The following is a 17,225-nucleotide window of genomic DNA, read 5'->3' as shown; positions in this document are numbered from 1 at the left end:
ACCGCTCCCTGCTGTTTCCAGGAGCACACGCCTGAATCCGATCGTAAGCAAACAGCGAAAACCCCCAGGTTGAGGAACATCCTACGAAATAACTGATCCACACTCTTTAAAACTATCAAGGCCACGAAAACCAGACCGACCGAATGGTTCTAGATTAAAAGAGATGAAAAAGACCACTACATACAATGTGGTCTGGGATTAGCTTTGGACCAAAACTTTTGACTTTTGCTATAATGGACATTAATGGGACAACTAATGAAATGAAAATGTCTACAGATTAGTACTAGAGCAGTCCTAGTCAATGTCCTAATTCTGAAAATTGCATGGTGGTTCTGCAAGAATGTTTTTAGGAACTGCCCACTGAAGAATTTACAAACAAAGGTGCATCATTATCTGCAACTTTCAAAAAAAGAATTATAGAGAGAGAAAGAATGATCCCGGAGATGTGGTAAAATGTTAATATTAAGGGAACCCGGGAATTTTTATAACTTTCGATTTGTTACAAGCTTATAATTTTTGTTGTTACAACTTTCCCATAAATCTGAAATAAATTCAAAGTAAAAAAATTAAGGGAAAAAATATACTACCCCAACCCCCGCCCAGCCAATGACACGAACTCCCTGAAGTGTTTGGTCGGCAAGAAAGGGAGGCTTCGATCACTCGATTTGCTTTGTGGGGAGTCTCTCCTGGCCCAAGGAGATGTGCCGGGAAGAAACTGATACGAAACCAGTGTCCAGGAGACGGAGACTCAGAAAAGGCTTCGGGTGCCGAAAGGACTGAGCAAAGCTACAGACCGGCCATGATTATGCAAAGTGCTTGCTGTGATTCAACCCCGGCACGCGGCAGAAAAAACCCTGGAAAGAATGACAAGTCTTTAACGGGCTTCAACCTGAAATCTAGTCTCCCGGATTCCACACATCCTAAGGAAATATTAACACCAGTGACTCAGCTTAACGCGATGCTGCTGAAATTATCAGCAGAGCCTGGCCGGCTGTCCACACCACACGACACTTAGCGTCACGATAGACAACTCCGGAACCAGGAAGAGCACACGCAGGGAGCCCATCATCCCACCTTGGTTTCCAATCAGATGAAGCCTATGTTCTCGGGCTCAAGAATCCATCTGACCCTGCGCCCGCCACAGCTCCTTCTCCCCAAAGCTCATCGGCCTTGAGCACGTCCAGCAGATGATCAAGGAAACAACGGGAGCTCCAGGGGTTTCCAAGGAGAGGCCAGAGAGACGTTATGCAATGCTTTAATGCAGGTAAAATCTTGTCACTTTAAGAACTATGCGGAAAATCTGAAGAGAGCTGGTCTCTGAGATGACATCAGTTGTCAAGTGGAGCTGAAATGCAGCTGCTTGACCACAAGATACCCACGTCTTAGCTGGTTTTTACCTCAGGGAAAAAGTGTCTCACACATGGATCTCGGGCACCTGTCAATGGTTAAGGGCCATGATGGCCGCAACTAGTCGTTCACTTTACTAAGCCAAATGTACTACCATTTGTGTCCAGTCTCGTGCTGGGGACACAGTGACAAATAAAACCCCTTCGCTGCCCTCAAGAAGCTGACATAGACAAGCTGCGCGCTAAGACAGGGGTGGGGGACGGGGACACGGACGACCACAGAGATGGGGCTGGGACAGCCACACCGCACTGCAGCCCTGAGGCCAGGCCCGCCCCATCTCCTGACAGCTCGGACACGCCCCGCACCAGGGTCCCACCACCATGTGGAGATGGAGGGGGGCGGTCCTGACACCTGTCAGGGCTCCTCAGCTGGCTCAGCCCCCTGGGAAGCATCCGCAGATGGCGAAGGCCGGGACCAGCTCTGAGGCAACGTGCTTACCTGTGGCTTCAATGTACTCAATACACCTCTCAATAAAAATAGGGATTGGCTTCTCTGGAGTCACGACGGTCGTTAAGGGGACCCCAAAATAGTTACTCTCCCAGGTTGCCTTCGTGATGGACGGCCGGGGTTTGGGCTTTGGTTTCTGTCCAGGAAGAGAAAAGAAAGCAGAAAAACAAAGTGAGTCTCGACATGCACTGAAACATCAGGAAGGCTTGCAGAGGGGAGCTCGCAGTGGCGTGGAAACTGCTGGAAAGGGTCCAAGCGGCATAAAGAGGCCTATTTTGTTCGTCTCACTAATTTTGTATTTTCCAACCTCCGAATGTCACATAAGATGCCAGCAAGCTGCCACAAAGTCGCCCCCGGAGTGTGAGACTGCGCTATCAGAACAAAGGTGTTTATAAGAAGCGGGCCATGTTTACTTAGTGACAATGAAATGACTATCCACATCCTTTATGAGGGGTGCACTGGAGTAAACAGGAAGTTTTCCAAACATCCCACGCGAGTAATAGATGTGATCCACCCAAAGGCGGCTAAATTCCTACAAAGATAAAAGATGAAACTGAGAACTAATAATTTCCTCTTTACAGGACAGAGAGACGCATGGGTTCTGATGGCCCCAAGTGGGAATTCCCTTCCACACCTTAGCCTGGGGTGAATGGGTTCTGCACTAGGAGAGTAAAACGAATCCAACGAGGCAAAGAAAAGAATCCTCTGTCTTTCCTTTCTCAGTCACCTTCCTCATGTAGTCAGAGCAGCACAGCAACTACTTGAGAACTTACTACGTCGCAAGGAAGTGCCAAATACTTTTTTTTTTTTTTAAACCTCCGGATGTTCGATCATTCCATTGTACAAAGGAAAAATGTCACATGCCTAAATGACACAACTGGTAAGCGAGTGCTGGAGAGTCTGTCCCCAAAGACCCTGGTATTTTATGTCCATGGGTCTTCACTACTGTTAGAAGTTATCCAGATTGCACTGCACCCCAACCACTTACTCGGTCCCCGGTTAGCGGTCCGCCTATCCCGAAAACTTTCAGAAGGCGGCGATGAACCACAGCGTTAGGAGCACAGGCTCTGTGGTCAGACAGACTGACTCGGGCAAGTGACTGAAATGTTCTACGACTCAGCTTCCGCTTCTGTAAAATGGGGTTCTTAACACCCACACCACAGATCTGCTGTGAATCTGGAATGAAGTCCTGCATACGAAGAACTTCAGCGTCTACCACACAGTAAGCGTTCGGCTGACGGAAGCGCGGCTCTCCGGCTCCTCAGGGTGCTAGAAGGTGCCTCGTGAACTGTCCTAGCGCTGCGCAGGCGGAGGAAGCACAAGGTCACGGCTCACTGTCTAGTCCCGGGAACCACGGCTGCGAGGCGGTCTGGGGACTACAGAGAGCTCCCTTGCAGCTTCCCAGACGGTTCTGCTTCTTATTCCTTCTCACCACCTGACCTGGAAGCCTCGGTTTTACCGCAGGACAGTGCTCGTTTTCACAGGCAAATCCTGCACGATTGGGACGGGCAAAAGGAACGTTCCTGACATCCAGATGGCCTTCTTTGCACATTCGGATTCTACAGCTGATGAACGATATGAAGTCGACCCCAGTGCCTGACGGCTGGGACCTGGCTGCTTGGCGCTCTCTGGCCTTTAGACAGCGCTCACATTTATTGGGTGACTACTGTATACCAGGTGTTGACCCCTTCCCGTACGTCGTATCATTTCACCCTCACGACCAGCCTGTGAGCAGGGTGCTTCCCTGAGATGTTAAGTCACTTGACCAAAGTCACAGACCTTGTCTGTCAGGATTCGAACCCAGGTCTGTCAGATTCGAAGCTTAAATCATTTATGTTGTACTTTGTGCAAGTAGAAGATGCTGGAAAGAGAGTCCAGATTGGTTATTTCACGTGAAGGCACAACATAAATCGTTAATTTGTTTTTCCTTACTTCTTTGTAAAAAGTGTGAAGTCCGAGACTGTTTGCCCCAGTCTACAGGGGAGCAGCGGCAGCCATTCCCCGCAACCTGAGAAGCTGTGACACTGGTCTTAGGACCAGGCTCTGTGGAGTGAGTGAGGGGCTCTTCTCTGAGACTGCAGGATCCATTCACACTGAATTACGACCCCCATCCAGTCAGCAGGCTGTATGCTGGACGGTCTCTGCCTTTGGGTTGTTATTCCAGGTACTGTCAGCCGACAGCCCAGCAACGGGCTTGTTCCTTCTTTCACGTACATTTTATTCTCAGCTGTTCTTTTTCTGCCACTTGTTTGCACAGGAAGTCCTTAAGAGAATCTCAGACTAAACAGGAAGTGATTTGTTCCCAAATAAAGGGTACCAGAGGAATGAAGATGGGCAGGATAAGGAAAAGGCGATGGCTGACCCGACCTAGGAGCTAGTTAGTTAGTTGTGCTCTTCAGAGGGTTTCATGCAGAGACTTCCACATACTTTACAGTTTATAAGCTGTGCACATTTAAAAGTAAAAAAGAAGACCCATTCTTCTAAATGGGTCTCACTGACTTGGAAATGAAACCGATTGCTGGAGATACATCTGGATCCATTTACCTTGATCCTATTTGGTTACCTTCTCTTTTAGTAGATAGTTTAACAAAGGCCAAAACCTCAGTTGTATTTCTGTGGTTTTAGGAAAAACCATTTGTTTAGAGCATTTTTTTCCTCATGTGAGCGTCCACAAAGGCGCTGATTATTTTGGAGAAAGTATCTCAATAATGTCGATGAGCATGGGCTTTGGATAAAGGTAAGACTGGGCATTACCACGGCTGTTTCCAATAGCGACAGGACTATCTCATGGAAAGAGAACAGATTATTTTGTATGATTCCATAGGGTCACGTGGGGGGGACAGAAGTGGAAGACACGGAGAAGCAAGTTTGGCTCTTATAAAGAGAAATTTAGAAAACGAACCCCCCCCCCCAGCTGTTTAAAAATGAAGGGACTGCCCCATACCTATTTGAAGCAAAGGCTGCAACCCGCCTGCCACGCCCGTTGGCGAGGAGATGCTGCGTGTGATGGAAGGCCTCTCACCTGGAGTCCAAGACTTAGCCCGGCACTTTGGCTTACAAACGCGGAGATTACATCTCTCTCTAAGATGTAAACAAACTCTGGTTTACGGAATGTCAAATACCCCCTTGGAATAACCGAAGGCTCTGTCGGGTGTCACAGAATTAGGTAAGGAACCCTTGCGCAGCTGACTCCAAGCTTCTTCGTAAGGAAGCCGGCATCTGCAGCGCACGCCAAGGGCTGGGCCAGGCTGCTGGCGGGGCGAGCACCACGCAGGGCATCTGAGGGGCTGCTGGCACACATTGGGCGGAAATGCCATTCTTCTGAGTGGCCTGCCAGATGTCTCCGTCCCCGGTCAGACGTGTGTCACTCATGAGGGAGTCACAGGAACCCTCCCGACATCAGGTCCTTGGAGAGGAAAAAGTAACACCATCCCAAACATCCACCTTCTTGGGGGGACAGTTACTTAACAGGCTGACCTGAAACAGCATCTAGCCAGAGGAAACCCAGCCCTGACAACAAGCTACACATCTGTGCCTCCAAGTCTGGAGTGTGACTGAGTCAAAACTGAGACGACAGTGATTCATCCGGAGAGGTCACGTGCGGGACGCTGTGCTAGGTGCTCAGACCAGCCTTCAAGGAAGGGGCCTACGCAGCCCATTAAACAGATGAGAAAACGGAGGCGCACAGTCACGCCCAGAACTGAAAAGAACCGGGACTCCAGGGTCGGTGATCGATGACCGCCCCCTGCGTGAACATCTCGTGACGAAACGCCACGGACAGAAACCAAGGACCGGTCGGTCAGCTTGAATCCTCTTCACCTTGTCCGTTTGAAACAACATTTTTTGTTCCTTACTCTTGATACTAACCGGGCGGCAAAGGAAACAAACGAACCACCGGTTTCTGGAGGGGTCGCAATGCAGAGAAATGGGGACTGGAATTTGCTTCTTGCTTCTCGGCTTTTCCCAACTGAGAAAAGAGCAAGGAGGGGACACTCGACTTGGTGGCGTGGAGAGATGTCAGTCGCCGGCCTGCAGGATGCTGAGCCCGCTCCACAGCGCCTCCACGTCCACGGGGGCAAGAAGAAGACTGGAATGGCAGCCAAGGACCAAGAAACAGGATCAGCCTATACGATGACTGGGTTCCAGAGCCTCGCGTGCAGTAGGCGGCCAATAAACTTCCTGAACAAAACCAGATTCCAATGGTGCACGGGGCCAGTGTTTGATATTTCTTCACGTTCAGGCTGCCTCTGTGGGTCCAGAGGTTTCTCCTTGTCCTGACACTGTGCTGCTCGCCCTCGGATGCGAGGGGCTGAGGCTCAGGTCTCATCCACGCTGACAACCGTGTCGCAGACCATCACTTCCCTGGGTGACCGAGGGCACTGAACAGGGATAGTCATTTATGTACTCATACGGCAATCTCCCATTGTGCTAAGTTCCTAGAGGGCAAGAATCCTGGCATTTTTCTTTTGGAACGAATTTGCCCAAGGTCACATGGCAAACTCGCAGCAGAGCTAATACCACCAGCAAAGCCATCGCTCACCCTCAATGAGCTTACGATCTAATTGGTAAGAGAAGGCCTGCATCCACAGTAAGCAACGTGACCTAGGTGTCAGATGACAGATCCCAACTGAGCCACCAAGAGGATCCTGTGGAGCCAACAGAGAGGGCAGCCACTCTTCCCGTATGAAGACCATTCTATCTTCTGTGGGAACGGCAGGTACGGCCGTGTAGTGATTCTAAAGTGTCAACTTCAAATATTCTCTCCTGGTCTCCATAACCCCTTATACGTGTCAAATTACTTAACAGATTTTAGAGTCAGAAAAGACGATTACTAGAGTTGTATCGCTGAGCGCATCCTCTTAAATGCTCAGTAACAGATCTAATAAAAGAAGTAAAACAACAGAATCCAGGCTGCTGGATCCTTCCTTCTTTTTTTTTAAAGGAGAAACACCATATACAGAATGTAGTCTGGAACAGGGACAGGGTCCTCTGAATGGTGACAACTCTCCCTTTTGAGAGGGAAACTGATAAAGCAGACCTGGGAGTGGAGGTCCCCAATCCCTGGGCCATGGACCGGGAGCGGTCCCTCGTCCGTTAGGACCCCGGCCTCACAGCAGGAGGTGAGCAGCAGGCGAGCAGCAGGCGGGTGAGCAAAGCTTCATCTGTGTTCGCAGCCGCTCCCCAGCGGCAGCATCACCGCCTCAGCTCTGCTTCGGCTCCTCGGGCGTTAGGTTCTCATAGGAGCACCGGTCCCTGGGGCCACAAAGGTTGAGAACGCTTGCCTAAAGGGTCACACGCACGCTTTGCCAGGTCGTGTGGTGGCACACCCTGACTAACTGTAACTGGTGGACAGAAATACTGAAAGATTCCATAAACTACATCGCTATAGGTTCCCCCAAAGGACCCTGATTCTCTCTCACTTCCAACAAGCATTAAAAAGACCTTTTCAATGAAGTTACTCACTCATGCCCCAGGTGTATTCAGGTTAACTGGTGCTCCCCCTTCTGGCTCTGAAAAAATGGAAGCCCAAGTTTAAGAGAAAACCTGAAGGTGGATTTGCCCTTACTGGCCGTCAACTACGAAAGCGCACACGCTTGGGCTTGTCTCCCTCAAGCTGGCAGTCGGGACGAAGACTGGGTCACTCGCCAGCTCGGGGTGCCTTTATTAGGGAAGGAACAGGAAGTAGCAGGAGCTCTCGGTTTTCCCAGCATCCCTCTCGCATGATGGGAAAAGGAAGGCAGGTCGTCCCCACAGGGGCCCCAAATAAATTGCGACCACAGCTTTTTGCTCTAGAAAGGCGTGGCATCTAGCAAACCTGGGTCAGTCCTCGCTGCTGGCTCAGGCTGAACGGCCAGTGCGGCAGGGGGCTAAGTAGCGAGGGGTCCACCAGTTCCGGGACATTTTCACGAACTCCCTGCCTGACTCGAACACTGAATGTGGCCTCTCAGAGGTCAGTTCTGACTGCTCGCCTCCTCGCCAGCACGGGAGAAACGCATTCAGGAGGCCTTGCTCTATGGAAGCAGAGGTGATTCTCGACCCAAGCTGGAATAACCTGAGTCCTTACAAAGGTATTTCAGTAACACTAGGTGATGGAGGTGAACAACTCGGCTCAGTGAAGATCAGAACAATTCTCTGTTCTTTGAAAAAGGGAGTTGCGTTGTCTATTGTAATTTTTTTTTAAAGAACAGGTGTGCTGTAAGCTAAGGCAGACAGTTAAAGATAGTCTATTTTTGTCACCAAAAACACACTACAGCAGTTCTTTGGGCTTAAAATAAACTGAGAACCGAATGACACCAGTTCAAAACAATTTCTTAAAGATCCAGTTGTTCTTTCGGCGTCTGCATGCCTTTGTCGTCCCGTAAGCGACTCGACTCGCCATGCTGTTCTTAGGGGGCAGTGGGGAAAGGGCTTTCCCAGATGATCGTCAAAGTCCTGTGTCTGAAACGAGCAACCTGACTGGGCTGACAGCGCTCCGGATGCGTGCCTGGCTGATGGACACCATCTTGCTTGTACGCTGGGTTCTCACACCCATCGGAAGTGGACGTCAGAGGACCAGGGTTCAAAAAGCTCTGCTCCCGCACTCAGTAACTGCCGTGACTTGGGCAGGGCAATCTCTCTGAGCCTGTTTCCTCATCTCTCAAACGGGAATTTTTATTAAAAAATCACTTCATTAAGGCTGGTAAGATAAATACATAAAAAACTAATGTGAAAATGACTGTCACCGTACCTGGTGCACAGCAGGTATTCAGTAAAGGTAGCACAATGCCATACCCCTCAGAGGTACCCACAGCCCTGCCATCCGGCCTGGTTCTCCCTCCCTCTCTGCAGCAGCCAACTCGCCGTTTCTTTCGACTCTTACAACATGACTCGTTTCATCAGCTTCGAGTTCCAAACTGTTTTCTCCGAGGCTCTCCCCAGGAAGCCTCCGACTCCCTGGACTCGCCTGCTGACTCGCCTTCAAGTCTGCGCTGTGCGTAGTGCTTCGCTGGGGAGTGTTCCCGGAAGTCCCAGCTGAGGGTAGAACTCCTCGCTACCGAACCCCCTGGTGGAACTCTGCACCCCTCTCTGCTAACACTTGGGATGCGGGACGCATGGGCTGACCACCGAGCCGCCTGGTGCCTGAACTGGAGGAACAGCAGGGTTCACCAAGCGCCCGTGCACTGAACGGGCTCCTTCCTAAAAGAATGAATGAGCATGTGCCTCGGAGCAAGAGTATTCCTTGCTCTTGGTGACTGAGGAGCATTCTATACAATTCTGTTAAGAATCGGAAGCCTCAAGGTAAAGTCAGCACCCCCATCTCGTTTCTAAGACCAGGATATCTATGAGGCCTCACAGCTCACTGCGTAGGACGCACACACTGAGACTCTTTTCCTGGGCAGGTTACAAAGAGCTCGTATTTCATACCATTCAGCGTCTGTCAAAATGCAACGGCCCTCCATGGGGAGGGAGCAGCCCGATCCCCCAGCTGGTTTTTATTCACAGAAGAAACTTTAACTCCGTTTAGGCTTCACAAAATGAGAGCTGTGTCCGCACAAAGCCACAACAACCAGCCAATTCACCGAATCCAATGAAATAAGCCAATTCACGGGGGGGTGCGGGAGCACAAACTGTCAAACTGCTTACTTGGTGCCTTATAGACCAAACAATGCGTGATTGAATTGGTTTGCTTTTCAATAGGTTGTCTTGTCATGTGGTAGCTACAGTGAAAGATTTTCTTTATCATTCTGCTTTGTCTTTTTTTTTTTAACACAAAAATAAAGAGTACATCAGATAGAGGGGTAAATAGCCAATTATGGCTTCTCTTTAATCCATGGTCAAACACACTAAATCCAGCAATCCAAGCCTGCCCAACAGGCGCACTCTGGGGCAAGGCATCCTGGCCCGGCCCGGCCCGGCATTTGGCTTTAGAAGAAGACCCTGCTGGCCTGACTGGCGCTCCGTGCACGTGGGCCCCAAGAGACAGAGACCGTCACAGCGACAGCGCCGCGCAGACAAAGCACCTACTCGCGGCCCCACCGAAGGGCCGGCGTGGGTCTTCCACTCCACCCAGCGCCCGGCGGAAGGCCCCCATGCGGAGGGCGGGCTGCTAGATACTTCACCGGGAAGCAGACCCAGAATGAGAGTCGGCTCCACAGTCTACACTTTCATTAGCAGAAATGAAAGCGAGTCCCCCCACTCCAAGTCCAATGTCACAGTAAGGAGGTAATCTAGCAAATGAGCAAGAGCGCCGAGCAACGCCTCCTCCTGCAAGGGGGCCCAGAGCACAGCCTTTCCTGCTGTCGGAGCCGATGCTGGGTCAGTGCTGGGCAGGCGGCGAAGTCACACACAGGGGCCACACTTACACAGGAGGGAGGGGCGGTGTCGGCCCTGGAACAGGCCAGCTTTCTCCTTCCCTCCAACACAGCTTCCAGCCTTTCCTCGCCTCACTCTCCAGGTCTACTTAAATAATGACAACGACTGCTTATTCAGCATGCAACGTGCTCCATGCTTTCTCTGCATAACCTCACTCCGTCTCCCACAGCCCTATGAAGAAGGTGCTACTACATTCTCCCCTTTGAAAGAAGGGAGGTGAATCACACGGCCAAAGTCCCGGTGAGGAAACGGAGGAGTTGGGATGTGACTTTAGCACCCAGTCCCTCCACCCAAGCTCCTAATCACTACACACACACACACACACACACACACACACACACACACACACTCACACTCTCTCTCTCTACCTCAACCACCTCCAACGTGGGATTTCTGCTCCGCCCAACACAGCCCTCCGGGCAGACCACCTATTTTCAGAAGCTGTGCAGATCCTGCCACCTCAACTGGGCACTTAGATCTGGGTAAGAAGGAAGGATCTGTGCCACTTCCCCAGTGGGCTCTGGCAGGCAGGAGGCACTAAGTAAGTGTGTTTTCCATTACCAACTGGCACCCACCTCACTTCAAATAAATACTTATTGCTTTGTCATGCCAATAAAAATGGAATGCCAAATCCCCCATGCAGAGGCTGGCTGGGCATTCTCTGGCCCATTTATCTTGCTTTTCCAGTAAAACAAGTGTCAGTCTGCGTTAATGGCAGCCACTTTAATAGGTTTGCTCCAACCGGGAAGAGAATCAAGGCGTTGCTTATCTCTGCGTTAAGATGACGAAGCAGCTTTACTCATTCCAAAGTACCATTTTCTAAGGCAGGAAAAGACAATTTCCCCTTTTACTCCCTCTTTCCAAAGGATACTCCTAAACTGACCGCTGGCACGCAACTGCTCTTGGGCCAGAGGCATCATTTCTGTTTGCTCTGAAGGGGTGTGGCCCACAGAACTAAGACAGGAAGTCGACCGCTGCTTGCATGCTGACACAGCGACCCGGCAAGGACGCCCCGACAAGGACGCCCCGGCTGCGGCGCGGTGAGAAGTGCTCTTCGCCAGCGTGCCCGGGGCCAACCCACAGGCCCACCAGAACCAGCTGTTTGTCGAGCCCGCACAGTGTGAGCTCAGAAGCATGGCTTGTTTGGGAATATGCTTTAAGAGCGTCGTTTCCAACAGATATTAAAATGGAGAAGTCAGAAAAGCAGTTACATTTCAGTGTGCTCTCATGCCACCTTCCTGATTCCCAGGTGTGCACACACCCCCACAAATTAGAAGACTGTCAGCACTTAGATGAGCTGTTCTGGCGCCGGTCTTCGTTGGGAGAAGAGGAGGAGGAGAAGTTGAAATGTTCAAAATGTTTGGATCCCAGCTTCATTCCACAGGAGAGTGGTGGGGAAACACGGGGAGCCAGGTCAGACCACCTTCCGGCTTCACGCTTTGGGTGGGGCTCCCCGCTGCCTTTAGAGAACAAAATACTGAAGGCAGGTAAAGGAATCCAAGTGGAGAAACGAATCGAGGAGACAGACAGCAGAGGAATGCCTACAATATTCATTAAGTCAGCTCCGAGGGGGAGGGGAAAGAACGCACCGTGATACTGCCCAGCCCTTTCTCACACCGCATAGGTAGGAAAATTCTGGAAGCTGTGGCCAGTGGTGACTGAGGAGCACTCTATGCTGGCGCCATGACCTGCCACCTCCAAGGGCCCTCTCAGCCAGCGAGAGCCGTGGGACTGGCCTCCGGGAGGAATTCCACACCGCAATCGGCAGCTCTCAAGACAGCCTGGACTCCAGGGCCCTCGGACCTGGCGCATCTTGTAACATACATTTCTGGCAACCTTTCTTTCCAAAGTTTCCCAAATACTTTCAGACAAGCGACTTTGCTCTCTGCGGTTTTGTGGTAAGCAGAGGAGCAAAAGCTCTCAGTGTAGAGAAAACACTCTGCATATGGTGCTGGTCGAGGGCAGGCAGGTGACCCAGGCCTGCTGTGCCTCACCACGTCTTTCTCGGTAAAAGAGTCTCTCCCTCTACTCTAAATGGGGGGAGAGAAGAGCTGGGAAATCCTTTTCTATCTCAAAGCCTAAGACCAAGGGGCCAGGGCGCTGTGCCCTGCAGTGCGATTCTTCACTTGACAGAGGCTTCGCCTATTGCTGCACTGAGGACCCCCCCACACCTGACGGCAGGCGCCACATTCAGAATGTCCACAGTTTATCTTCCTTTTTATCCCTCCTCGCCCCACCTGTGGTCCCTCAATCAAAGCTGAAGCTCACCGACAGCAGGAACAACTCAAAATAATGGAGGTGGGTGGCACTCCAAGACTACAAATTTGGGACAGGTTTATAACTTGCAGTGGCAAGGTCCTTATTTTTCATTTGTGTGCCCAAAGACCCTTCACTGATTTGTGTGTGTAAATACAATAACCATCCCATTTTTCCTAATCCGAAATGCAGTAACCTTTATGGATCAGCAAGGGGACGCGGAGCGCATGAGACACCTCTTGTTTAGCAGTAAGGGACCGAGGCATGCAACGCTGGGTTCTGGTGTTTGAGTGAAGGAAGAGCAAGCGCTTCGTCATTGGCTTGGCTACTTGTCAGGACACTGACAAGTTCAATGCGCTCTGCTCATCCTGGTAATTAACTGTCGCTTTGGACAAAGATGACTCGGGCTGTCTGTCCAGGGTCCTGACTACTTCAGAGCCGCCCGCAGTAGCTATCAGAGACACTGCTTACTTTTTCATGCTAAGTCAAAGACCAAACACACACACACATAAAGCAGTTTTTTACCACGATACGCTGTCCTTGAAAATCGTCATCATCTATCAACCCAGCAAGACACTGTGCAGGCCACGCCTGCGACTGGCTCCTACCCCACGTCTCACCTTGGTGTTCCTTCGCAGACTGCGCAGGATGTTCCTCCTCCTCGGGTCTTCGTCTGTCTCATACGGGATGACGGCATTGTCCCCTTTATAACCTTGGGACGCCTGATCCTCCTCTTTCTTCCGGATGGGCCCCAGCTCATCATCGCTCCCCACGCTGAAGCTGGTTCGGTAGCTAGCGAACCTCCCCAGCCGGCTGCATCTCGTCCTGTACAGCACTGGCTTGCTCACGATGGATACCTTGCGGCCTCGCTCTAGGGAGCTGGTGTCCATCTCACTGTCGGAACCGTTCCCACTGCCGTTGGACTGGGCTTTGTTGATGTTCCGGATGGTGATGATCTTGCCTTGGGTGCTGTCGTGGGGCACCGAGTATATGTTTTCTTCCTCATTTCTCGGCTTGGCCACTGCATCCATGGGTTCGGCGTAATCGGAAGGATCGAACGCGTCCGGAGGTAGCCAGGTACTAGAAGACACAGACTTCCTCTGCCCATCTCTGTGGCCTTGATCTAAGTAAGACAGATCCCCCTTTGTAATATCAAAATGGAGAGGAGGCTTTGGTTTGACTGGCGGAGGTACTTTGTTGTTGAGTTTACTCTCAAAATTGCTCATGATGAAAGACAGCCCATCGTTCCCCTCCAGCTCCATACACAGCTTGGAATGGTCTTTGGACAGAGAGGGCAGCGACGTGTCTTCTCGAAACAGGCTGTAGGAAGGGGGCTCGATGTCCTCTTCCGAATCCTGCAGGTTGGAGTTGCAGAGCGGAGAGCCCGCCCGGGGGGAGTTGAACACCTCCTCCGTGGTGCTGCAGGCCTCGGCAGCGTTATCGTACATGTGCGTCGCCTCGATTATGTTCTTTTTCTCCACCACATCCTTAAAAAATGGGTGGAAGATCTCGAGTTTGTGCTGGGCTTGGCTGCAGGGGATGCTTGTGAACCTGCCATCTATCTCTTGAGCGATCTCCTCCCCCTCGGTCAGCTGCTCCCGACTTAAGTCATTGTCCAGGACATCTACAGCGCCGTCAGTGAGTGCGACCAGCTGAATGGGGACAATATCCTGCACTTCACAAAGAAAGGCACGTAACATAGCCAAGGAGGCCTTACGTTTGGCTGAATAAAAAACAATGTACCCATGGACCAACCGGCTTTTTCTGATGCTAAACGAGGAATGGTATGAAAGAATAGACAGTTCAATGCGCTTCTTGTGTAGCCCGATTGGTAGTTCAAGTAAAACAGAGTTGTTGCTTCCGCAATGGGAAGATTTACAGGTTTGGGACTGAAGGACGGGAAAGAGGATGTCGTCTGCACTAAAAGGGTCTCCGCACATCAGACACATGACAATTCGCAGGTCAACGTCAGCCAGATCTTTGATGCTAGCGGTAGAACTGACCAGGTTTAAGTTACGCTTAGAGTCCAGGAGTCCTTTCAACACTTGACTGATCTGCTTTTCGTTAATGTTGCGTCCATAACCGATGCCGGCAGAGGCAGGGTCCAGGAAGACACACTGGAGTTTGCTGGCGATCTGCTGGCCTTGCTGGATTAAGCTATGCAGCGTCTCTCCGCTGGTGTCTCCTCTCTTGTTCACCAGAATTAGCGTCAGGGGGAGATGGACTAAGTGATTATCTCGCCTGCCGAGTGTGGACTCTCTACTCTTCTCGATGCTCTCCACCACGTAGGACAGCGACTCCTTCGAATTGTAGAGGCAGAGACATCCGTGGGGCTGAAACGTGGGCGTCTGGAAAGAGTTCACGGGAAGCCTGACGTTCCCTTCTATCGGCCTCAGGGAAAGCTCATACATTTTACCATCTATCACGTACTTGTCATCGTTTGTACAAAGAGCTCGAATCTCATTGGCCAACTCTCGGGCAAGGCCATCTTTGCCCAGGATAACCAAGTTGATTCTATCGATGTTGGGGTCAGAGAGTGAATTTTTCTGATTCCGGTCAGATGGTCGGATAAACCGGGAACTAACCAAGTGCTCGATCTTAGCGTCCACGCAGGCTGGGCAGCTGGGGCACGTCTCCTTTGTTGGGTGGTACACGAAGTGGATGTGCTTCAGGATGAGGGCATCGCGCTCCGCCTGGAGCTTCTGCAGCGCTTTAAACCGCTGTTCTTCCCCCAGGACATCCTGAATAACACCCATCTTCTCCTTGCTGGGCTTAGCGTCCAGCTCCAGCTCATAGAACAATTCTGAATATTCCAAAAGCAGCTCCTGAAACTCCTCCTTTGCCCTGTCTATAATTTGCTTTTGGTGTTTGCCATAGATATCCATGTATACAGATTCTTCCAGCCACTGGTAGAAATCTTCATTCATGATGAAACTGCGGGCCTCTTCCCAGGGCTTGCCAGGAGTTATGAAAGGCGAGGTCTCCAGGTTTTCTTTAAACGCCCTCCTCATCTCAGCTCTTTTCCTCTCGTTCCGCAGCTTCTCTAAGTGGGCCTCATACAGCTGCTCTGCGGGGACAGTGTCCATCAAGTCGAAGGGAATCCGCTCGTTGTCCATGTTGTCGATGTGGCTGGTGGCATCCCACGGGGTCTCCTCGAGCACGACGAACCACTTCAGGAACTCCGGCTTGGTCTCCAAGAGCTTTTTGGCTTTTCCGCAGCTCAGGTGGTCTATTTCATCCAGATTGGGTATAAGAGCTTCGAAAGCCAACGGCAGAGCTGCCAGGTACAGCTTCCTCCTGCGCTCGATGTGCTCGTGTTTGAGGCGGTGGATGTGCTGGAGAAACAGCTTCTTGGCTTTCTGGGTCCCTTCCAGGTAGACGTAGTCCTGGTACTCAGGGGAGGCCTGCATCTTTCGGCTGACACTCAGCCAGTTCTCGTTGTGGTTTTTCACAATGCGACTCACCAGCCACTCGTACTTGTCTTTTGCCGTAGCTATCTGCTGACTCTGCTGCTTGAGAGCTTCAAAGTAAGGGATGATTTTCGTCTTTCCCCGACTTTTATCAATGAGTTGCACTAAGGTGCTGAAAGCCAAGTCCACGTTGACGTTGGATCTTGCTGAGGTCTCCACAACCTGGAGGTTCTTTTTGCTTAAGGCAAAAGTATGTGCATCTCTAATGTACCGCTCGACGCCCTCATCACACTTAGTCAGGACCACCACGATGGGCTTTTTTGTTTTTGCAAGCTGATTGTAGAGATTTGAGACAAACTTGAGCTGGTCATCAAAGTTCCTATTCATGCCCCTGCTAACGTCAATGCCGAGAAGAAAACCATCGATCAGCAGCTTTCCATCTGGCATTTGTTTCTGCTCAAAGTCCTGCTCCAGCCCCAGCTGGTCAGTGCAAAAGTACATGAGTTTCTCAGCCGACGCGAGCTTGGTCGCGGCAGCTCTCTTGATGTAGGGCTGCAGGGCCGTGCTTCGATGCGGCTGAAAGGTCTGATCGTCAATGAACTCAGTCTGCTCCACGATGTGCATCTTACATTCCACGCAATCCTCCAGGGATCGGCTGACTTCTCCCCAGTAGAGGAAGTGGTCATTATTGACCACCCGCCCGCCAAAGTCACTGGTGCTGAGGACAGAGGTGTGGTCCAAGTGGAACTCGTCGGCGCTCGGGCGCACGAAGCGGTTGCACAGACAGGACTTCCCGATGCCGCACTGGCCCTTCTCCTTCTCGGTCCCAGACAGCCCCACCACGCTGATGTTGTAGGTGGGAACACGGACATCTTGCTTTCTGGCCATCATCATCGTCGACACATCCTGCCACAATCAGCCACTTCCAAGATCAGACTAGTGTTTTCCAGTGGACTCCATGGCTTCCCAACATGCTCAGTGGGGGCCGGCTGCCCGTGCAGCAAGAGGATCAGGTCCCGTAGTGCTCGTCTACCGGTGTGAGGTCAGTTTTCACCACTTCTATCGCCAAATAGCCAACATCTTCCTAGATGGGGGAGGGGAAAGAAAACCCATCAGCATCATCATTTTGGAAACCAATTTTAATCACTGAACTATAGCAAAAATCGATTTTCTTATTCAACAAATACTTAAAGAGCAAATGTGCCAGACCTACCGCTGGGTGAAAACGTGAGAGTGAATAAGACTGACATCTGTGTGCCCTCAGAGAGTCACAATATCACCTCGTGGAGAAAGATATACAGTAAGCAGTGTGCTAAGTGCTCACACAAGGGTTTGACGGCTCCTTGGAAAAAT

The 17,225-nt window shown here is 51.1% G+C and overlaps 1 protein-coding gene across 1 annotated transcript in view; it reads right to left on the bottom strand.

The window, feature by feature from the left end:
* Positions 1–16,956, bottom strand: part of ARHGAP35 (Rho GTPase activating protein 35) — a 68,831-nt gene extending 51,875 nt beyond the window's left edge. The window contains exons 1-2 of the mRNA XM_006911826.3: positions 13,083–16,956; positions 1,846–1,990 (exon numbers count right to left, since the gene is read on the bottom strand). Coding sequence (XP_006911888.1) covers positions 1,846–1,990; positions 13,083–16,766 — 3,829 coding nt within the window. The 5' untranslated portion in view covers positions 16,767–16,956. The remainder of the gene's footprint in view (positions 1–1,845; positions 1,991–13,082) is intronic.
* Between the last annotated feature and the right edge of the window lie 269 nt (positions 16,957–17,225).

Source organism: Pteropus alecto, unplaced genomic scaffold (assembly GCF_000325575.1).
Source record: "Pteropus alecto unplaced genomic scaffold, ASM32557v1 scaffold194, whole genome shotgun sequence".
NCBI classification, from domain to species: Eukaryota; Metazoa; Chordata; class Mammalia; order Chiroptera; family Pteropodidae; genus Pteropus; species Pteropus alecto.
Note: the sequence above shows the minus strand (reverse complement) of the source record. Positions and strands in the feature narration are given on the sequence as shown.